At 42.1% G+C, this 24955-nt stretch overlaps 1 protein-coding gene across 1 annotated transcript in view; it reads left to right on the forward strand.

Moving 5' to 3' along the window:
- LOC110505206 (MAM domain-containing glycosylphosphatidylinositol anchor protein 2) overlaps positions 1–23407 on the forward strand; it is a 240949-nt gene extending 217542 nt beyond the window's left edge. Inside the window, exons 12-17 of the mRNA XM_021584281.3 lie at positions 2395–2415; positions 2759–2914; positions 10638–10802; positions 16251–16381; positions 16623–16722; positions 19683–23407. Coding sequence (XP_021439956.3) covers positions 2395–2415; positions 2759–2914; positions 10638–10802; positions 16251–16381; positions 16623–16722; positions 19683–19771 — 662 coding nt within the window. The 3' untranslated portion in view covers positions 19772–23407. The remainder of the gene's footprint in view (positions 1–2394; positions 2416–2758; positions 2915–10637; positions 10803–16250; positions 16382–16622; positions 16723–19682) is intronic.
- The last annotated feature ends 1548 nt before the right edge of the window (positions 23408–24955 follow it).

A 24955-nucleotide genomic window follows, 5' to 3' on the forward strand; every position in this document is an offset into this window, starting at 1 on the left:
GCGCACGCAAGGTCCCCCTGCTCAAGCCGGCGCATGTCCAGGCCCGTCTGAAGTTTGCCAATAACCATCTGGATGATCCAGAGGAATGGGAGAAGGTCATGTGGTCTGATGAGACAAAAATAGAGCTTTTTAGTCTAAACTCGCTGTGTTTGGAGGAAGTAGAAGGATGAGTACAACTCCAAGAACACCATCCCAACCGTAATTTTTTTGGGGATGCTTTTCTGCAAAGGGGACAGGACGACTGCACCGTATTGAGAGGAGCATGGATGGGGCCATGTATTGCGAGATCTTGGCCAACAACATCCTTCCCTCAGTAAGAGCATTGAAGATGGGTCGTGGCTGGGTGTTCCAGCATGACAGCGACCTGAAACACACAGCCAGGGCAACTAAGGAGTGGCTCCGTAAGGAGCTTCTCAAGGTCTAGCCAGTCTCCAGACCTGAACCCAATAGAAAATCTTTGGCCCGAAACCTGAAGGATCTGGAGAAGGTCTGTATGGAGGAGTGGGCCAAAATCCCTGCTGCAGTGTGTGCAAACCTGGTCAAGAACTACAGGAAACGTATGATCTCTGTAATTGCAAACAAAGGTTTATGGACGACATATTAAGTTCTGCTTTCCTGATGTATCAAATGCTTATGTCATGCAATAAAATGCAAACAAATTACTTAAAAATCATACAATGTGATTTTCTGGATTTTTGTTTTAGATTCTGTCTCTCACAGTTGAAGTGTACCTATGATTAAAAATTACAGACCTCGACATGCTTTGTAAGTAGGAAACACTGCCTATTTTGCAGGTTATCAAATACTTGTTCTCCCCACTGTATGTACAGTAGCATACTAGCATTGCACCTTTCGATTCCAACGTGCAGTGGCACTGCGTACAATTGTGTCCTCTGGATAACAGCATTCAAGGCCCGAGGACATGCCTGGACAGCCACTTCAGTGTGATACACTGGATCATCTTTCGTAACCACAAGTGTTGGTGTTAGAGTTACAGTATGTGTTTTTCTCTGAGCAACTTTAGCCTCAAGAATTGTGTTTACTTCTTGTTCACACTGTAAATATTGTACAGCAGCTGTTTGATACAGAAAACAAGGATATTCAGATGGTCTCGAAGTGACGCCTACAAGAGAAAAGCAGAATGTACAAAAACATGTATTTTTTTTATGTACGCTTACGAAAATGTTATTGGTGCAACTACCTAAGTCTTCCAGATATGTAGTCTATCCTACACGGCGAGCGAAAGAGATGCACCAATTTGAATCTGTATTTAATGATGTTAATAAAATGTGCGTTTTCCACTGTCGCCTACCAGCCTATTTCCTCCCTACACCCCTCCCTGCCTCTGTAGTCCTAATTGCTGTCTTGCTGCACCGAGTGCACAGAGCCTATCAATTAGAGTCAGTGCTAATGCAGAGCATGTTTTCAAACTAGCAGCATCTGCTCCTCTCCACCAAGGCGACGTCCTCCTCACTCAATTTGGAAACAGCTGGGTGGTTTAGTAGTGGGGGAAGTGGATTGGCTTCAATATTGCAGCTCTGAAAGGGGGAAAAATATGTAAAAAATGGGCAAATGAAAATCTGATGCGATTTGCCACAAAACCACCCACCCACACCTCCATATTATACAGTTGCCCAAATGACAATTTGATGCCGGCGCATGCATTTTCATATTTTAATCCTCAATATGAAATAAGTCAACGACAGATTTGTACCTTGTCAGCTCGGATGTTTGAACTTGCAACCTACTGGTTACTAGTCCAATGCTCTAACCACTAGGCTACCCTGCCGCCCCTCCTTCTGTCGGGCCGCACTGATCTGTTACACTACCAAATGGACACTCTGTTTACTCTAGTGCAGACGGCTCACCATGAAAGTTTACAGCCTGAATACATTTCCCAACCCCCCCTGTGCTTGAAGAATGCTTTAGTTTAGTTTCTGGGAGTTGATTGGTTGAAATTGGGATCAATTTCAGGTCAACTATCTCCACGGCACATTGTTGCGAAACCTCTGCCCGGCATGCAGTTCTGATCCCTCATTGGGATTGGGGAAGGACTCAGCCGCTGTTCCTGGCGAGCGCAGATAGGGAAGGTGGTGAATTAAATTTAGATGCAGGTCTGTATAGTTCACTTGAGCATTGTGCTTCCTCTCTTCCATTAGACCTCTGCAGTATATAAGCCCTCTCTCTCTCTCCAGATGATAAGAGGGAATGATGGCACCTCACTACTCCCTTGTACTTTGCCGCAAATTAGATTGCGGGGACAAACAGTAGTTATTCATTTGTATATTTCCACATAACACATTTAAAGAGAGTAGAAATTAAGTCTTAAACGCAGGCATTCCTTTCAGAAGTTTGAACACCTAAATGATTTACGTCTCTTGTTTTTTCTTTCAGCACCAGTCAACCCTCACTTGAGTAAGTATCACTCCTATGAATGCTATGACTACCTTAGGCATTTTGATCGAAATATTTAATAAGCCAAGCCAACCATAATGTTTTAGTTAACACAGGCCATAGATAAATACAAAGAAGTGAAGAGTAATGCACAGTTCATTAATGTTAATCATCAATCGCAATACACAGGTCCTTAATGTCCAACATTATTACCTATTAATACATTCTTCATAATGCATTTTAAGCCCCTTTTGTAATCTGTAGTAACATGTTTGAAAATGCATAACATCTATTTTTCCTGACCTGTGCAGGAGCATCTATGTATCTATGCTTCTATGTATTCTCTGTGTGTCTTCCCCACCAGGAGAGTTCCAGTGCAGCTTTGAAGATGAGGCCGTGTGTATGTTCACCCAAGACAAGACGGATGACTTTGACTGGACCCGACACAGCACCGCCACCAGAGACACCAAGTACACCCCCAACACCGGGCCCAGCAGTGACCGAGCGGGCTCCAAGCAAGGTTAGCACACACACAAATATACACACATGCACACTCTTACCCAAGAAACTCATTTCAACTAATTTCTCCATTCTGTTCTGCTCTCATCTAGTGGACAATGATGGGATGACATATCAGGAATTGGTTATTGCAAAATCGCATTGCTGATCATTTGCAACCAACGTTGGTACTTTCTAAAATTTGATCGCCAAATCTATAATTATTGTTTGACATTTCTAAGGGACGATGTATACAAATGGACTGGCTGACACCAGACCATGTGGCACAATCAAGCTTTTAACTCTCATTGAGTGCCACCACGTTAAAATACGTTTTTGCTTAGTTTTGAGTGATCGCGCTGATTGGTTATGACACTCATCAGTTGTAAAGCAAGGGGGCGGTTCTCGTGGCTGAGTGTGTGGGTATTTGGTGAGTAAGAGAGACACGGAGGAAAGCCATCCACTGTAAAAGCACAGCCCCCTTCATTATCAACGTTTCATGCCGACAACATCAAAGAGCCTCCCCAGACTCTGGAGTCAGCCTCAGTCTGTCACTTTAGCCATGCAAGTATACAAGTGCATTAATGTAGAAAACATTTCAAGAACATTTATGCAGGTGCATTGTTGAATGGAATCCATATTTGAAACAACGTTTGAAATGTACTTAGTATTCTCTACATCAGTGGTCACCAACCGGTCGATCAAAGCATTCCTAGTCGATCACCAAACATTTCTGTAGAAAAGCCAATGATGGCTTGGTGTTTTTATTGGTGTTGCACTGTTGGCGGTAGGTGCGCTTGATTCAGGAGTACCAGGTAGGAAAAGTGTTACCATTTCATTTGTCTGAAAAGACAAACTCCACATACCCGGCGGACCGGGAGCTCTGTGGCTAAATCGAGTGAACGGTCATACAACTCGGAATTCCAAGTCGGAAACTTTCTAGCACTGACTTTCTGACCTGAAGATGATTTCACCTTGTTTTTTTTTGTTCCGAGTTGTCTTGAAAGCACCATGACCATCAGTCCAGTAAAATAAAAAAGGAATCATTTCAATTTATGCCCAGCTGTGCCTCGCAAGTGCTACACCAACTGGTCTATTTTGTTATAAAAGCTATAGTTTTAAAATATTATATGGTCTGAGAAGAACAATATTGGCAGGCATATAGCCAATATGCTGTGATAATATTTGAGGCCTACTGCACAAATGTAATTCCTACAGAACTGTTTATAAATTAGGTTAATGTTACATTTTCTAAGTCCAAAAATCTGAGAGGTAGATCTAAGCTTGCTTTTGACTGCGAAAGTGATCTTGACTCAGAAAAGCTAGGTGACTACTGCTCTACATGTTACCTGTGTCATTCCACCAATTCAGTGCATTTTGTGAAGTGTAACTTGGTCATTTCATCTTATTTTAACATTGACATAGAGAACACTTTCAACTTCGTAAAAAAACTAGTTTTCCAAATTACAAAGTGCCTATTAATTGCCAAAAAAGGCTGACGATTTCTTCTTAAATCGTCCATTAAAAAGTCCATTGTGACAGGGGGAATGGAAACTTGTTGTGTGCAACAGGGAGTGGCAATTGAATGCAAGCTTCACAAAAATGTTTTTACTGTTAAAACTTCTTACTCCCACCCGACACGCAGACGTCCCATCTAGACACCTGGAAATGCAAATGCGTTATGCTAAATGTACTTGTTAAAACTCAAACGTTCATTAAAACACACATGCAGGGTATTGAATTAAAGCTACACTCGTTGTGAATCTAGCCAACAAGTCAGATTTTTAAAATGCTTTTCGGCGAAAGCATGAGAAGCTATTATCTGATAGCATGCAACACCCCGAAATACCTGAAGGCGACGTAAACAAAATAATTAGCGTAGCCGGCGCTACACAAATAGCAGAAATAAAATATAAAACATTCATTACCTTTGACGAGCTTCTTTGTTGGCACTCCTATATGCCCCATAAACATCACTATTGGGTCTTTTTTTCGATTAAATCGGTCCATATATACCCAAAATATCCATCTATGGAAACTGTGATTCAAAATGCAGCGTCATTTTTTTAAATTAAAAAAGTCGACGATAAACTTTCACAAAACACTTCGAAATACTTTTGTAATCCAACTTTAGGTATTAGTAAACGTTAATAATCTATCAAATTGAACACGGGGCGATGTGTATTCAATAGCTCCACGTCTTCAAATCATGTTCGGGAAATCTCTTTTCCAAGACGTCCTGTCGGAGACCGGATGGAATGGAATCTCTCTCCTTTGTTTGACCAAGAAATAACTCCCAGGAAATTGACAAGACTGGCGACATCGTGTGGAAGTTGTAGGAATTGCAATCTCGGCCCCATTTAATTTGGTGTCCCTTAAACAATATATGCAAGTGGCGCATGGATATTTTTTTCAGTTTTCAGTGACCAGTTTTTCTTGCGCTTTTCGATGAAACACACGCTCTGTTAAAGTCACAGCCGTGATTTAACCAGTTTTAGAAACTTCAGAGTGTTTTCTATCCACACATACTAATCATATGTGTAATGAGTTTCGTCTTCATACGAAGGAGAGTCGGACCAAAATGCAGCGTGTGGTTTACGATCCATGTTTATTAATAATACGAAACACGAATCTCCAATACAATACTACAAAACAAAACGTAACGAAACCCTAACAGCCTATATAGTGTGAACACAGGGACACATAGGACAGGAACAATCACCCACAAACACACAGTGAAACCCAGGCTACCTAAATATGGTTCCCAATCAGAGACAATGACGAACACCTGCCTCTGACTGAGAACCATATCAGGCTGAACATAGAAATAGACAAACAAGACATGAAACATAGAATACCCACTCAAATCACACCCTGACCAATCAAAACATAGTTTACTTTGTATTTTCTATGGTCAGGGCGTGACAGTACCCCCCCCCCCCCAAGGTGCGGACTCCGGCCGCAAAACCTGAACCTATAGGGGAGGGTCTGGGTGGGCATCTGTCCGCGGTGGCGGCTCTGGCGCTGGACGTGGACCCCACTCCATGACAGTTTTAATCCCCCTCCTAAACGTCCCTAAATAGGTTACCCACCACAATGATAACATGGGACAGAGGGACAGATCGGGACAGAGGTAACTCGGGACAGATGGGTAGCGCAGCACTGAGAGGAAGCTCAGCACTGAGAAGAAGCTCAGCACTGAGAGGAAGCTCAGCACTGAGAGGAAGCTCAGCACTGAGAGGAAGCCCAGGCAGGTAGTATAAACTACCAGAACCTGGCTGGCTGGCGGTTTCAGCAGATCCTGGTCGACTAGCAGATCTGGGAGAATCTGGTCGACTGGCGGATCTGGGAGAATCTGGTCGACTGGCGGATCTGGGAGAATCTGGTCGACTGGCAGATCTGGGAGAATCTGGACGACTGGCAGATCTGAGAGAATCTGGACGACTGGCAGATCTGAGAGAGTCTGGACGACTGGCAGATCTGGAAGAGTCTGGACGACTGGCAGATCTGGAAGAGTCTGGACGACTGGCAGATCTGGAAGAGTCTGGTCGACTGGCAGATCTGGAAGAGTCTGGTCGACTGGCAGATCTGGAAGAGTCTGGTCGACTGGCAGATCTGGAAGAGTCTGGTCGACTGGCAGATCTGGAAGAGTCTGGTCGACTGGCAGATCTGGAAGAGTCTGGACGACTGGCAGATCTGGAAGAGTCTGGACGACTGGCAGATCTGGAAGAGTCTGGACGACTGGCAGATCTGGAAGAGTCTGGACGACTGGCAGATCTGGAAGAGTCTGGTCGACGGGCAGATCTGGAAGAGTCTGGTCAACTGGCAGATCTGGAAGAGTCTGGTCGACTGGCAGATCTGGAAGAGTCTGGTCGACTGGCAGATCTGGAAGAGTCTGGTCGACTGGCAGATCTGGAAGAGTCTGGACGACTGGCAGATCTGGAAGAGTCTGGACGACTGGCAGATCTGGAAGAGTCTGGACGACTGGCAGATCTGGAAGAGTCTGGACGACTGGCAGATCTGGAAGAGTCTGGACGACTGGCAGATCTGGAAGAGTCTGGACGACTGGCAGATCTGGAAGAGTCTGGACGACTGGCAGATCTGGAAGAGTCTGGACGACGGGCAGATCTGGAAGAGTCTGGACGACGGGCAGATCTGGAAGAGTCTGGACGACGGGCAGATCTGGAAGAGTCTGGACGACGGGCAGATCTGGAAGAGTCTGGACGACGGGCAGATCTGGAAGAGTCTGGACGACGGGCAGATCTGGAAGAGTCTGGACGACTGGCAGATCTGGAAGAGTCTGGTCGACGGGCAGATCTGGAAGAGTCTGGTCGACTGGCAGATCTGGAAGAGTCTGGTCGACTGGCAGATCTGGAAGAGTCTGGTCGACTGGCAGATCTGGAAGAGTCTGGTCGACTGGCAGATCTGGAAGAGTCTGGACGACTGGCAGATCTGGAAGAGTCTGGACGACTGGCAGATCTGGAAGAGTCTGGACGACTGGCAGATCTGGAAGAGTCTGGACGACTGGCAGATCTGGAAGAGTCTGGACGACTGGCAGATCTGGAAGAGTCTGGACGACTGGCAGATCTGGAAGAGTCTGGACGACTGGCAGATCTGGAACAGATACAAACTTAGAGCTCCATGCAGACTGGCAGCTCCATGCAGACTGGCAGCTCCGAACAGGCGGGAGACTCCGGCAACGCTGTAGAGGCGGAAAGCTCTGACAGCGCTAAACAGGCGGGAGACTCCAACAGCGCTGAAGAGGAGGAAGGCTCTGGCAGCGCTGAACAGGTGAGAGACTCCGACAGCGCTGGAGAGGAGGAAGGCTCCGACAGCGCTAAACAGGCGAGGCGCACTGTAGGCCTGATGCGTGGTGCTGGCACTGGTGGTACTGGGCCGAGGACACGCACAGGAAGCCTAGTGCGGGGAGCTGCTACCGGAGGGCTGGGGTGTGGAGGTGGCACAGGATGGGTTAGACCGTGAAGGCGTACTGGAGATCTTGAGAGCGGTGTTGGCACAGGACATGCAAGGCTAGGGAGGTACACAGGAGGCCTGGTGCGTGAGACGGGCACTGTCTTCACCAGCTGACTAGCACACACCTCAGGACGAGTAGAGAGCACTGACCCAGGTGCCAATAAATCCCCGACACGCTCCTTCGGGCAAATATCATATTTAAAGCACCAACACAGCAACTCCCTCATTTCACTCTCCTCCAATTTCCCCATTAACTCCTTCACAGTCTCTGCTTCGCTTACCTCCAACACCGGTTCTGGTCTCCTCCTTGGCTCCTCACGATAAACAGGGGGAGTTGGCTCAGGTCTGCGACCTGGCGTAGCCATACTCCCTGTTAGCCCCCCCCCAAGACATTTTTGAGGCTTACTCTCGGGCTTCCATCCGCTCCGTCGTGCTACTTCCTCATATTTGCGCCTCTCAGCTTTCGCCGCCTCCAGTTCTTCCTTGGGACGGCGATATTCTCCCGGTTGAGCCCATGGTCCACCATTATCTAATTCATACTCCCATGACGCTCTCTCCCACTGCGGCTGCTGCTGCTCCTGCTGCCTCTGTTCCTTCTTCGGCTGCACCTTGGTGCGGCTATACTCCCCTGGTTTAGCCCAGGGTCCTCTCCCGTCGAGGATTTCCTCCCATGTCCAGAAATCCTTACAACGTAACTCCTCTTTTTGCTGCTGCTGCTGCCTGTTGACACGCCGCTTGGTCCGTTGGTGGTGGGTGATTCTGTAATGAGTTTCGTCTTCATACGAAGGAGAGTCGGACCAAAATGCAGCATGTGGTTTACGATCCATGTTTATTAATAATACGAAACACGAATCTCCAATACAATACTACAAAACAAAACGTAACGAAACCCTAACAGCCTATATAGTGTGAACACAGGGACACATAGGACAGGAACAATCACCCACAAACACACAGTGAAACCCAGGCTACCTAAATATGGTTCCCAATCAGAGACAATGACGAACACCTGCCTCTGACTGAGAACCATATCAGGCTGAACATAGAAATAGACAAACAAGACATGAAACATAGAATACCCACTCAAATCACACCCTGACCAATCAAAACATAGAAAATACAAAGTAAACTATGGTCAGGGCGTGACAATATGCATATACTATATTCCTGGCATGAGTAGCAGGACGCTGAAATGTTGCGCGATTTTTAACAGAATGTTCGAAAAAGTAGGGGGTAGACTGAAGAGGTTTTAAAACATTTCTAGCCTGTCTATCTACGTGCTATGCCCGTCCCACTCAGTTTTCCACCACAAAAGACCAGAAAACGGCTATGAACCAGCTGCTTTTACTGTGATTTGATGATTAGATGTTATTTTAAAAAACAATAGTTTCACCATATTAAAATGAGAGTTAAGTTCACGTAACAAGGTTGACTTTAAAATCAGGGACAGATGTCAATGAATCACTAATCACATAAAAATCACAATAAAAAAAGATCTTCAGAAATTACGGTCAAAGCAACAAAATAACTAAGGCTTTACAATGATGGTGAAACTTGGAGAAGTTTTGGGAGTGGATGGGTTAAAATCTACCTTGAAGTGACACTGACAGGGTTGACGGAAGGATGTCAAAATGCTACATTTAGCAAGCCTTTATTCATGTTAAAATGATTTATTGAATTCTCCAGTCTAGTGGAAGGCTAGCAAATACAAATGTACCAAATATTAATAAAATGCAAATTAATTTCTTAAATCATACAATGTGATTTTCTGGATTTTTGTTTTAGATTCCGTCTCTCACAGTTGAAGTGTACCTATGATAAAAAAATTACAGACCTCTACATGCTTTGTAAGTAGGAAAACCTGCAAAATCGGCAGTGTATCAAATACTGTATATGATGCAGTTATAATGCTTTGTTAGACTTGTCATGCGTGTGATATGTTAGTTTTCTTTGCAGTTCCCATTTGTACCTTTCTTTTCTGGAATTGGGTATGCTTCCCTGCTGTATAGTACCACTTCACCTGCCTCCATCTCCTCCTCCTCCTCCTCCTCTTTGTGCTCTGTCTCTATAGGGTGTGTGTGAGCCGTGATGGACATCTGCAGCGCCGTGGGCAGCATTATGAAATTTGAGTGTCTGTCACTACCTGCCCATTGACGACCGCCTGAGGGAGCTAGCAGTAGCCATTCCCTCAAAAGTAGAATCTCCCACAATTCCATCCACTTGTTAAATGCCAAAAGCCCAAGCCGCTAAAATAAACCAAATAAATGGTGGGACTACTCGGGATACATTTGTTTAAGTGTTTTAGGGCATTTTACGAGGGATAATGTCATAAATAATGCATTGCTTTACAATGAAACACGAGGCTCAAAGTTTCCCAGTCCGTTTGTTTTTCTTTCAGTTGAAGTCATCTGCTTTTTGAATTCCCAACATAACTTGCTCTAAGAAGATGAAACTCTTTTTATCTGATTGGTATCCGCAGAGCAAACCAGTTTTATGGATTGCACTGTACACAATTTAAACTTTTCATCTCCCTCGTCAGAAAATTGCAGTGCAGTGTTCAGAAAACTCTCCCGATACCACAACAGTTTATGGACTGCTAACGGCATGTGCCTTAGCTACAGTTTTGTAGCAGTTATTATAGAGAGATGAACTCTGCCGTTTGGTTTTCAATTCTAATGGTCTCTCAAAAAGTATGATGTAATGTTTAATCAGTGTTTTGCTATCATACGGGTTTCTACATGGACATTGATTGTTGTTTTTCCAACATTCAGGTTTCTACATGTACATTGAGACGTCTCGACCTCGCCTGGAGGGAGAAAAGGCTCGACTGTTGACCCCCACATTCAACGTCGCCCCCAAAAGTCCCTATGGGACTGTGACCGCCGCTCCCACCTACTGCTTTGGCTTCTACTACCATATGTATGGGAAACACATAGGTAAGGTGCCCCTAGTGAAGGGATCATCAACTATATTCAGCCGGGGGTGTTTTTTTTCTTTTTTTTTCTTGAGCATATGGGGGCCGGAATATAGAGTTGAAGTCGGAAGTTTATATACACCTTAGCCAAATACAGTTTTTCACAATTCCTGACATTTAATCCTATTAAAAATTCCCTGTCTTAGGTCAGTTAGGATCTCCACTTTATTTTAAGAATGTGAAATGTCAGAATAATAGTAGAGAGAATTATTTATTTCAGCTTTTATTGCTTTCATCACATTCCCAGTGTGTCAGAAGTTTATACACTCAATTAGTATTTGGTAGCATTGCCTTTAAATTGTTTAACTTGGGGTAAAAAATTTCGAGTGGCCTTCCACAAGCTTCCCACATTCCTCCCGACAGAGCTGGTGTAACTCAGTCAGTTTTGTAGGCCTCCTTGCTCGCACACGCTTTTTTCATTTCTGCCCACAAATGTTCTATAGGATTGAGGTCAGGGATTTGTGATGGCCACTATAATACCTTGACTTTGTTGTCCTTTAGCCATTTTGCCACAGCTTTGGAAGTATGCTTGTCCATTTGGAAGACCCATTTGCAACAAAGCTTTAACTTCCTAACTGATGTCTTGAGATGTTGCTTCAATATATCTACATAATTTTCCTCGTGATGCCATCTATTTTGAGAAGTGCACCAGTCCCTTCTGCAGCAAAGCAGCCCCACAACATGATGCTGCCACCCCCATACTTCACGGTTGAGATGGTGTTCTTTGGCTTGCAAGCCTCCCCCTTTATCCTCCAAACGTTATGGTCATTATGGCCAAACAGTTCTATTTTTGTTTCATCAGACCAGGGGACATTTCTCCAAAAAGTACGATCTTTGTCCTCACGTGCAGTTGCAAACCGTAGTCTGGCTTTTTTATGGCGGTTTTGGAGCAGTGGCTTCTTCCTTGCAGAACGGCATTTCAGGTTATGTCGATATAGGACTAATTTTACTGTGGATATAGATACTTTTGTACCTGTTTGTACATCCAGCATCTTCACAAGGTCCTTTACTGTTGTTCTGGGATTGATTTGCGCTTTTCGCACCAAAGTACGTTCGTCTCTAGGAGACAGAACACGTCTCCTTCCTGAGCAGCTGCGTGGTCCCATGGTGTTCATACTTGCGTACTATTGTTTGTGCAGTTTAACGTTTCTTTAGATTTTCCCATGATGTCAAGCAAAGAGGCACTGAGTTTGAAGGTAGGCCTTGAAATACATCCACAGATACACCTCCTATTGACTCAAATGTTGTCAATTAGCCTGTCAGAAGCTTTTAAAGCCATGACATAATTTTCTGGAATTTTCCAAGCTATTTAAAGGCACAGTCAACGTAGTGTATGTCAATTTCTGACCCACTGGAATTGTGATACAGTGGGTGAAATAATCTGTCTGTGAACAATTGTTGGAAACATTACTTGTGTCATGCACAAAGTAGGTGTCCTAACCGACTTGCCATAACTATAGTTTGTTAACTAGAAATGTGTGGAGTGGTTGAAAAATGAGTTTTAATGACTATGTAATTTTCTGACTTCAACTGCAATACGAAAATATTTGTGGACTGCAAATTGACCCAAACAATATTGTGTTTCTAACATTGCTTACATTGTATGTGATCATATATACAGTGCCTTGCGAAAGTATTCGGCCCCCTTGAACTTTGCGACCTTTTGCCACATTTCAGGCTTCAAACATAAAGAAATAAAACTGTATTTTTTTGTGAAGAATCAACAACAAGTGGGACACAATCATGAAGTGGAACGACATTTATTGGATATTTCAAACTTTTTTTAACAAATCAAAAACTGAAAAATTGGGCGTGCAAAATTATTCAGCCCCCTTAAGTTAATACTTTGTAGCGCCACCTTTTGCTGCGATTACAGCTGTAAGTCGCTTGGGGTATGTCTCTATCAGTTTTGCACATCGAGAGACTGAAATTTTTTCCCATTCCTCCTTGCAAAACAGCTCGAGCTCAGTGAGGTTGGATGGAGAGCATTTGTGAACAGCAGTTTTCAGTTCTTTCCACAGATTCTCGATTGGATTCAGGTCTGGACTTTGACTTGGCCATTCTAACACCTGGATATGTTTATTTTTGAACCATTCCATTGTAGATTTTGCTTTATGTTTTGGATCATTGTCTTGTTGGAAGACAAATCTCCGTCCCAGTCTCAGGTCTTTTGCAGACTCCATCAGGTTTTCTTCCAGAATGGTCCTGTATTTGGCTCCATCCATCTTCCCATCAATTTTAACCATCTTCCCTGTCCCTGCTGAAGAAAAGCAGGCCCAAACCATGATGCTGCCACCACCATGTTTGACAGTGGGAATGGTGTGTTTAGGGTGATGAGCTGTGTTGCTTTTACGGCAAACATAACGTTTTGCATTGTTGCCAAAAAGTTCAATTTTGGTTTCATCTGACCAGAGCACCTTCTTCCACATGTTTGGTGTGTCTCCCAGGTGGCTTGTGGCAAACTTTAAATTACACTTTTTATGGATATCTTTAAGAAATGTCTTTCTTCTTGCCACTCTTCCATAAAGGCCAGATTTGTGCAATATACGACTGATTGTTGTCCTATGGACAGAGTCTCCCACCTCAGCTGTAGATCTCTGCAGTTCATCCAGAGTGATCATGGGCCTCTTGGCTGCATCTCTGATCAGTCTTCTCCTTGTATGAGCTGAAAGTTTAGAGGGACGGCCAGGTCTTGGTAGATTTGCAGTGGTCTGATACTCCTTCCATTTCAATATTATCGCTTGCACAGTGCTCCTTGATGTTTAAAGCTTGGGAAATCTTTTTGTATCCAAATCCGGCTTTAAACTTCTTCACAACAGTATCTCGGACCTGCCTGGTGTGTTCCTTGTTCTTCATGATGCTCTCTGCGCTTTTAACGGACCTCTGAGACTATCACAGTGCAGGTGCATTTATACGGAGACTTGATTACACACAGGTGGATTGTATTTATCATCATTAGTCATTTAGGTCAACATTGGATCATTCAGAGATCCTCACTGAACTTCTGGAGAGAGTTTGCTGCACTGAAAGTAAAGGTGCTGTATAATTTTGCACGCCCAATTTTTCAGTTTTTGATATGTTAAAAATTTTGAAATATCCAATAAATGTCATTCCACTTCATGATTGCGTCCCACTTGTTGATTCTTCACAAAAAAATACAGTTTTATATCTTTATGTTTGAAGCCTGAAATGTGGCAAAAGGTCGCAAAGTTCAAGGGGGCCGAATACTTTCGCAAGGCACTGTATCTCTCTATGTGTGGGAATACACTTCCCATTTACATAAAATCACCCACGTGCCAAATGCCAGTTGTGGAACAGTGCCTTAGTGCTATTAGGAATGAAATGTACACTATACAAAAATATGTGAACACCTCTTCAAATTAGTGGATTTGGCTATTTCAGCCACACCCGTTGCTGCGGGTGTATAAAATCGAGCACACAGACTTGTGATCTCCATAGCCCAACATTGGCAGTAAAATGGCCTCACTGAAGAGCTCAGTGACTATAAACGTTGCACCGTCATAGGATGCCATCTTTAGAGTGCGTTCTCTAGAGTGATAAATCATGCTACACCACCTGGCAGTCCGACGGACAAATCTGGATTTGGCGTATGAAGGAATAATGGTCTGAGGCTGTTTTTCATGGTTTGTGATAGGCCCCTTAGTTCCAATGAATGGAAATCTTTTCACGACAGCATACAATAACATTCTGGATGATTCTGTGCTTCCAACTTTGTGGCAATAGTTTGGGGAAGGCCCTTTCCTGTTTCAGCTTGACAATGCCCCCATTCACAAAGTGAGGTCCATACAGAAATGGTTTGTCGAGATTGGTGTGGAAGAACTTGATTGGCCTTCACAGAGCCCTGACCTCAACCCCATCAACACCTTTGGGATGGATTTGAACGCCTGACTGTGAGCCAGGACTAATCACCCAACATCAGTGCCCGACCTCACTAATTATCTTGTGGCTGAATGGAAGAAAGTCTCCAACATCTAGTGGAAAGCCTTCCCAGAAGATTGGAGGCTGTTATAGCAGCAAAGAGGGACCAACTCCATATTAATGCCCATGATTTTGGAATGAGATGTTCGACGAGCAGGTGTCTACATACTTTGGTAATGTAGTGTAAATTACAAGGATAAATGCAAATTCTGCATTGTAGCTAATTCATCAGGCAAATCTAGCATAGAGTGTGTTTGATTTGTTAAGTACACACCTGAGTGCTTTCCATTAGCATCTACTTGCAATCAAATCCCCTATTTCCCTGTTCGGTACCTCCCTGATGATTAGATAAGAGTTTTCTTACCACTCAAGTTGTACTCCCACCTTTCTTTTTCAATTCGACAACCACTCAGTAACACTTCCATAATGGAATATGTGAAGCCCCCCGGGCATTGGTGGAAATGGAAATTGAACACTACACAAGAAAACTCACTATTTCTGGGTGTTTACAAACCTTCCATTTTGAATATTAATAACCTTATCATCCATCAAAATCTAGTCAGGCTCCCCTGCTTCTGTCGCCAAGGTTGCCTTCTCACACCCTGCTCATGCCCTCCTGTTGTTGCGGTGTCAGACAGTTGCACCTGAGCGATGGGTGTGTCCTCTGACCTGCCAGACATGCCTGCAACTTCAATTTTCTGCTCCGCAAAGCTGTCGAGATTCTGAATAGGACGTGTCAACCTAATCCACGCAGGTCTCAATGGGCCCTCTCTTTCTCTGCTTGCTCAGCCTCAGAAACCAGAAGCCGGAGTCAAAAATGGCTGACGGCGTGTCCTTCTTTCCTGTCTTTCATTTTTCATTGGTTTCCGTTAGAGAAAGAAAGGCAACCTCCAGAATGAGAGAGTGCAGAATGAGTGAGTGAGTGGTGGAGAGACTTTGAGTTCTCATTTGAAGTAGTGGGTATTTTCAGGGATCTGTCGTTGTTGCTTTTTGATCATCCAGTGAGATCCACTTAAGGCTCCCCTCACAGGGATGTAGCATATTGTAGCTGACGGCTCGTCTAGTTTGGCCTCTGAGCACTCTCTTTGGCATCTCCTCGTTTGCACTGGGGGAAAAAACACAAGATTTAACTCTCATGATCATCCCCTGAGAAGTAAATTATGTTAGCAAATTCATACATTCCACTCAGTAAAAGCCACACTCAATAAGGGAAGGTTAATGTGTAGACCCCTTGAGACATGTAGTATTTGCAGTAATGAGCTTTTATGTGTTTTGTTAATAGTATAAGGTCATACATTAATGATGAGTAAAGTCTCAACACATAAGGATAAGTGCTGCCATGATGAGGCCATATATGATCGAGGATATCAGACCTGGGTTCCAATTGTACTTGAAATCTTTCAAATACTGAAGTTGTGCTTGATTGAGCTGGCCATGTTGTCCATAAAGTGCATGATGTTTTCTCCTCTAGGGGCGTTGAACGCGTACCTACGGCAGAAGGGCCACTCGGGCTCAGACAGTTCCTTGTGGAACTTGGTCGGGAACCAAGGGGACCGATGGAAGCAAGCCAAAGTCAACATCCACCCAATAGCCTCTTTCCAGGTGGGTACAACTCTTTGGGAGGAGCAGTGGGTCACCAATGCAGAACTATGGTGACCCTAAGGTACAAAACTGCCTTGATCTGTGCTTCCCCCTTATGCCATGTCTTATATAAACATTTGTCCTATATATTTTGCTACAGTATATGTTTCACAGAATAACTCATTGAGTTAGTAGCAGTAAGACATTTAAGCAGTTGGTGTAAACAAGTTTTGTTTTTGTCTGTCTTATCCCATTTTGGTAGTTGGTTCTGGAAGGAATTCGTGGTCCGGGTATAGAAGGCGATATCGCCATAGATGATGTCACCATTGAGGAAGGAGAATGTAAAGACCCTCCACCCAATAGTAAGTGCTTTTTTTTGTTTATACCTGGGAATTCATGACAACCATGGACCTATACATCATCCAGAACCACTCAACCATGAAGAGGCAAGGCTTATAATAACATATACATGCATATTATTCCTCTTGGGAACTAAAATTCAAGGACTGAGAGAGCTCTATTGTTAGCTCTCTCACATTTGCTCTCCAAGAGTACAGCTATGCCGCTATATTTTTCATTTTTCTTTATGGATGTTTCAGGTATCGTCAGTGAAATTACATTTTAGAGGGAATGATCGAACAGCTGCTTTTAAGTGTTATGCAAGACAGAAAATGTTACTGTCTTGTTGACCTAAAGATAGATGTTTAATGGAATGGAAAAATGTATTTTACTCATTACTTATATTACTTAAGGTAATGGCTTTTTGAATCATGTTAAGTATCCTCCCAAATGGAAGATATCAGCAACTCCCATGAAATATTAGACATTAGATGTTTTCTCACTTGTACACTTGAGACTGTTGGCTGGGTCTCTTTGCTGATAAACAAGGTTCAGTGAAAATACTACCAAAAAATGTACAAATGTTCATGTTTAATGAACCTCTTAACTGTTTGAGGAATTGTCTTATACTTCATGTACAGTTGAAGTCGGAAGTTTGCATACTCTTAGGTCGGAGTCACTAAAACTTATTTTTCAACCACTTCACAAATTTCACTTATAATTCACTGTATCACAATTCCAGTGGGTCAGAAGTTTACATACACTAAGTAGACTGTGCCTTTAAACAGCTTGGAAAATTCCCGAAAATGATGGCACGGCTTTAGAAGCTTCTGATAGGCTAATTGACTTCATTTGAGTCAATTGGAGGTGTACCTGTGGATGTATTTCAAGGCCTACCTTCAAACTCAGAGCCTCTTTGCTTGACATCATGGGAAAATCAAAAGAAATCAACCCAGACCTCAGAAAAAATTGTAGACCTCCACAAGTCTGGTTCATCCTTGGGAGCAATTTCCAAATGCCTGAAGGTACCATGTTCATCTGTACAAACAATAGTACGCAAGTATAAGCACCATGGGACCACGCAGCCGTCATACTGCTCAGGAAGGAGACGCGTTCTGTTTCCTAGAGATTAATGTACTTTGGTGCGAAAAGTGCAAATCAATCCCAGAACAATAGCAAAAGACCTTGTGAAGATGCTAGAGGAAACCTGGACAAAAGTATCTATATCCACAGTAAAACGAGTCCTATATCGACATTACCTGAAAGGCCATTCAGCAAGGAAGAAGCCACTGCTCCAAAACCGCCATAAAAAAGCCAGACTACAGTTTGCAACTACACATGGGGACAAATATTGTACTTTTTGGAGTAATGTCCTCTGGTCTGATGAAACAATACTGTTTGGCCATAATGATCATTATGTTTGGAGGAAAAATGGGGAGGATGGAAAATGATTTGGATATTGAAGCAACATCTCAAGACATCAGTCAGGAAGTTGAAGCTTGTTCGCAAATGGGTCTTCCAAATGGACAATAACCCCAAGTATACTTCCAAAGTTGTGGCAACATGGCTTAAGGAAAACTAAGTCGAGGTGTTGGAGTGGCCATCACAACAAAGCCTTGACCTCAATCCCATAGAAAATTTGTGGGCAGAACTGAAAAAGCGTGTGCGAGCAAAGAGGCCTTACAAACCTGACTGAGTTACACCAGCTCTGTCAGGAGGAATGGGCCATAATTCACCCAACTTATTGTGGAAGGCTACTCAAAACGTTTGACCAAAGTTAAACAATTCAAAGGCAATACTACCAAATACTAATTGAGTGTATATAAACTTCTGACCCACTGGGAATATGATGAAAGAAATAAAAGCGGAAATAAATCATTCTCTCTGCTATTTTTCTGACATTTCACATTCTTAAAATAAAGTGGTGATCCTAACTGACCTAAGACAGAGAATTTTTACTATAATTAAATGTCAGGAATTGTATGTAAACTTCCGACTTCCACTGTATTTCAGCAGTAAGTCGACAGCATACTTGTGGATGAGCTGCCTCTGAAGTATTTTGGTACTACATTGGGAGAAATCACACCACATCTACAGTGCTGTGAAAAAGTATTTGCCCATTTCAAATTTTCTCTACTTTTGCATATTTTGCATATAGTGTGATTGTTTGGGGATGCCTCAGGACCTGGACGACTTGCCTTAATAGAAGGAAACATGAATTCTGCTCTGTATCAGAAAATTCTACAGGAGAATGTCAGGCCATCCGTCTGTGAGCTGAAGCTGAAGTGCAGCTGGGTCATGCAGCAATACAATGATCCAAAACACACAATTAAGTCTAAATTTTGGAATGGCCTAGTCAAAGTCCAAACCTAATCCCAATTGATGTTGTGGCAGGACTTGAAACGAGCAGTTCATGCTTGAAAACACAAAAATGGCGCTGAGATAAAGCAGTTCTGCATGGAAGAGTGGGCCAAATTTCCTCCACAGCGATGTGAGAGACTGATCAACATCTACAGGAAGCATTTGGTTGTTGTCGTTGCAGCAAAGGTGGTACAACCATTTATTGATTGTAGTTGTTGATCAGAGGGCAATTACTTTTTCACACGGGGGAATTGGGTGTTGCATAACTTTTTTAAATAAATAAAATATTTTTTTGTTATTTGTAAACTCAGGTTCCTTTTATCTAATATTAGGTTTTCATTGAAGATCTGATAACATTCCATGTCAAAAATATGCAAAAATAGAGATAATCAGAAAGGGGGCAAATAGATTTTCATGGCACTGTACATGCCAGAGTCTCCTCCAGGGAGCAAGTGTATGGTCCTCCTCAGAACAACTAAAAATATTTAAATATGTTGAAAAGTCTTCCATAAATCAAACAGAATCGTACACGTTCCCCACACGTCATCCCATTCGCTCAATGAAAAAGGATCATGCTCCCTAGATTATCTAAGTCATCAGCTTTCTTTCTCTATCCCTACAGATCTAAGGTCACTGTCTCCTCCTACCACGCCCCATATATGGCAGTTCTTGGTCACCCTGACCCTGGTGTTTGTGGACCTTCAGAGGTGACCCCTCTCTCCCAGGAGGAGCAACCTGACGTGGCCCAACCCCCGTGGAAAAGTTTGCAGACGTGGACTGTCCAAACCCCAAAAACTACCAAAGATTCACTCCTTTTCAGTCTGCAGGAGAGCAGCAGCCCAGCACTGGTCCAGGGTGGAGCATGAAGGAAACAAAAAAACTCAGTTCATCCGGATTTTTCTGAAATATGCACAGAGTGCACTCCAAGGTCAAGATGGAGAGTCGAGTCCAGTTCATCATTTTTTTCTGCAGCTGAAGCAATCGAGGCAGAGTATGGGTACATTTCTGTAAAGCACAAGGACACGGTGTGGTTCCATGTATCATTAAATGGGCCACAGAATGATGATAATTGATTTGTGTGGAAGACTTTGATTTTATGTTAACAGTATGTTGAGAAATTTACAAAATTCGTTCAACCCACACTGACCCCGAAGCTATTTTCTCATGAATATGATAGAGGCTAGTATTACTCTGGGTTGTGGCTTTTCACCTCTCTTAAAACTTGGAGGCTGCCTATGGTCGGATTCATCAAAATGTGCATAAACAAACACATTTGCATACTTTCTACCCAGAGGCTAGAATTTGACTGCTTGGTGCATTATATGTATATCTGTAAGTCAATTCATCATAATTATTTCTTTGTCTGTTCTTTTTTCCCCCTTTTCTTTCTCTCTTCAAGGTTTGCGTAAGGTTGGTTTCATTACAATGTGCATACACTTGTTCGCTAGGTTACTCTGTTATGCAGTAGCTGAACGATGGTGCATTGTACTTAGATCCTTTCGATGTACTGTAGCGGCTTCTCTCTGTCCCACCTGCCCTAAAATTTCAGAAGGTGATTTAATAAACAGGGACATGACACATTTCTTTCATTACGTAAAAGGGATTGACGAGGGATTATTGTGTTTTTCACTCCCTTAAGTACTCTAGGCTTTATTAACAATAGTAATTGCAATCAAATCAAACTTTATTTGTCACATGCGCCGAATACAACAAGTGTAGACTTTACCGTGAAATGCTTACTTACAAGCCCTTAACCAACAGTGCAGTCCAAGAAGAAGACAATATTTACCAAGTAGACTAAAATAAAAAGTAACACAATATGAATAACAGTAACGAGGCTATATACAGGGGGCACCGGTACCGAGTCAGTGTGCGGGGGTTCAGGCAGTCGAGATAATCTGTACATGTAGGGGGGGGCGAAGTGACTATGCATAGGTAACAAACAAACAGCGAGTAGCAGCAGTGTACAAAGGGAGGGGGGTCAACGTAAATTGTCCGGGGGCGATTTTGTGAATTGTTCAACAGTCTGGCTTGGGGGTAGAAGCTGTTGAGGAGCCTTTTGGTCCTAGACTTGGCGCTCCGGTACCGATAGCAGAGAAAACAGTCAATAACAAGCCCTTTATATGAAAGGTAATTGAGCTTCTATCCTCATCTCTCTTTTTTTAGTTAGCCATTATCTAGCTAAGCTTCTCGATTGGAGCCTTCTTTCTTCTTTCACCTCCTGACCAATCATCAAAAATGGTCAACCATCAAAAATGGTCAAGTCATATGTGGTGCTTAAAGACCATAGCAGTGTGTATTCCAATGCCCTCTGAATCATCCTCCTGTAACATACCTTACTTTAATGGCATTGGAGGAAATTCAAGCTCATTTGAATTTAGGTTGTAGTAGTTTGACTCGCTCTCCTTCTTGTAACACCCGTTTCCAATAGAAGTCATTATTTTGACCTTTGATTTCAGCATGGCTCCATAAAGCACATAAAAATAGGTGCAAAAAAGAAAAACATTGAATGTCAACACGCTTTCTCTCCCTGCATGAGTTGCTCATTGATCAGGATACAGTTCCCATACAGGCTTTCGGCAGTCTTTTGGAAGGTTACTTTATGAGCAGTCAAAAGAGCAGTTTTTGCATCTTTTGGTCATATCTCAACAGCTAGTCCTCTCGGGATAAGATAAGGCACTGCTGTCTGACATGAAATCAAGTGCCTTCAGACTTAGTGGAAATTCTCATGAATGGAAAAACCAACATGGGCTATTTTACCGTACAAGCATTTGCACCGTAGGCACATTTTATAGAGAGAAGAAAATTATGTGATCTGCAGCTAACTCCCATTGCCATACAGCTCGTTTATTTTGACCTAGGAAATTACTTACTACCATTGACAGTCCAGGCTTTTTGAGTGGGACTTGTGCTCGAGCGGAGGAAGGATGGTGGCCCAGCTTTGTCAGAGTGACTGAGTGAGAACGGGGAGCTCTTGGACATAAACAATGGGCTCCGACAAAAAAACTACTTGGAGGGAGGGATGCTTTTGAAGTCTCCCCATTAATTTCAACTGGACCTGCTGAGAAAAATACATTTTTGCTACGATGTCCAAGGACTGTGAAAGGAGGACCTTTCAGGTGTGACTCTTACGGCTGATAATGGACTTGGTTTACCTGGGTGTTTGTCAGTCAATTGGATCAGACTGTCTGGTTCTCACAGACCTACATATTTTAGTACTCAAATGAGAGTGTAACTCTACTTTTACAGAAACTGTAAAAACATTGGAACTACCTGAGACCATGAGTTACCTTAACCAGCTGGTTTTTGAAAATAATTATTGTAAAATTACTCTACTAATGTTTTGGGGGAAGGTTTTACATTTTCATTTTATTTTATTGGGGTATTTTTTTGTTTTCTGATTCCTTTTTCTTTACAGAATAATCATAAATAAGCTAATCAATTTAAGCTAATCAATATAAGCTAATCAATTTGCTAAACACCCCAGTGCAAAAGATTCCATAAGAAACCATTTGTCAGCATTCATATAAAAAGCACAAGATGACACAAAACGGAATACAAACTGATTTTGACAAATATTTAGGCATATACATTTCCTCTCAGCAACCTGTTAAAATACATGTTTTTCCCTGTTCAATTAAATTATGTATGTAAATCATAGCATGTGTGGTCACTTTTAATAATGAAAAAAAAATATATATATATATTGAACAATTAGTTATTACTTCCATTCCCCCATGTCTCTCAATTCAATATTTTATTGCATTGTTTATCTACAAATGTGTAATTAACAACTAACCCATGCCTACTTGTGTTATTTCAAAGGAATGGTAAAAATAAAAATGTTCAGGCAAATTGCTCTCTCCTCACTTACAGTGAAATGGAACTTGAAAACTCCACCCCCCCCTCCATTGCTTCTGGTCCTCTCTGTCATTTTCTACGTAACTACCACCAGCAAACAGATTTTATTAGAGAAATTCATTGCTTTTTAATGTATGTTGATTTTTTTTTGTTCTACCCCAGGCTACCATCTTGACTTCAATGAGCCAAGCAAGTGTTTAAATTCTACCCAAAAGAAAACCCATATATTATATTGTACAGCAGGTTTCAATAGGGATTTTAACTCAATAATGGATTTCCTCTAATGGGAACAAAATACTTGTATTATTTGGGGTAATCGTTTTCTTGACAACAACACCCACAGAACAGAACTTTGTCTAAATGTATCAGAATGCTTTTATTTTTTATATAACTATAATTATCTGCAATAGACTTCCTGTCATAATTTGGATTTGACTTCCCAGATGATTACATCGCATAATTATGAATAAATATACATTAAATGTAGTTTTCCATCTCTGTTACTTTATTAGACAACAGTTTGTTGTCAGTGAGATGATCAGTAATATTTCACCACTTTGTTACTCATCACGAGAAAAGATGTCTTTGTAGAATGTGTCTGGAAGTGAGTTGATGAGAGAGATGTATTTATTATTTACAGTGATATATAAAAATACAACTGAATATGAAAAAATCGTTCTGTTTCAGTAGATTTTGTTAGTTGTCACAATTATTTGATTCTCAGTAAGCTTCTTTACACCTGATTGCTGTTTTCCGACCACAGCATCCCTTACAACTTCTGTTGACTTTCATGATATGTTTTTACTGTCCCTTGGTCTTTGGTTAGGCCCTGCTAAACATTTAAATATTTATATCATACAGTGTAAGCCTTGGGGATACCTAACCGACCTTACCTTGAGTTGTAATGCAATGTGTGTACTGTACAACGTGTGTTCTTTCCATTCAAACATTGTTTATGTATTCAGTAAGTAAACCATCTCTCCAGAGCCACCAGGCAAAGCGTCTTCTCTCGGTGCAGATGAGATGGACATATTTCACATCTGGCCAGGAGGGCACCCATCTGCAGGTGCATCTGCTCCCAGGTACAGTACAAAGACTTCCTCGTGCATATTAGCCAGTGAACATATGGTCCCACTGATAGCTAGTCTAGTATGCAAAAGTTTACCTGAATGTTCTAAAAGTGTGAACACAGGAGGTTTTAGATTGGGGGGGTTTCGCACTTACCAGTATGTGATGACCCTTGAGTCTAAAGGGTTTGACAGGATTTAAATTGTTTTCATAGCCACGATCACAGTTGAGCCACACTACTGTTTATCTGACACTGACTTGTTTAACACTGTACATGTTGAATAAAACCTGGGTTCAAATAGTATTTGAAACCTAATTCAAAATATATTTTTGAATTAAGCTGTGCTTGATTCTGCTTGCCTGCCGCAATGGTACCAATGGGATAGTCCCAAAAGTGCCCATCTAGCACTCCAGGCAGACTCAAGCAAACAATCAAAGTATTTCATAGACTTCCAGTACTATCTAAACCCATCAATTGAAGATGTTTATTCCAGGGGAAATACTGTACATATGACAACCAATTGACATTTAGGGTTATTTTCTTGTATGAAAAGAAAACACAAGTTATTTGAGCTAACTGTGGACTAGTTATCACTCAAGTTATGTGGCATAATCCGGGTGTGTACAGTACACTTTTACCTACTCATTCAAGAGTTTTCTATATTTTTACTATATTCTACATTGTAGAATAACAGTGATGACATTAAAACTATGAAATAACACATATGGAATAATGTAGTAGTCAAAAACATTTAGATTTTTTAATTGTGTTAAAGTGTTAAACAAATCTAAATATATTTTATGACTGGTACTTATATATATATATATATATATATATACATACATACATGCATACATACATACATACATACATACATACACGCACACACAGTACCAGCCCAAAAATATATTTAGATTTGTTTAACACTTTTTTGGCTTACTATATGATTCGATGTGTGTTATTTC

Source organism: Oncorhynchus mykiss, chromosome 25 (assembly GCF_057628025.1).
Source record: "Oncorhynchus mykiss isolate SJ-2025 chromosome 25, ASM5762802v1, whole genome shotgun sequence".
NCBI classification, from domain to species: domain Eukaryota; kingdom Metazoa; phylum Chordata; class Actinopteri; order Salmoniformes; family Salmonidae; genus Oncorhynchus; species Oncorhynchus mykiss.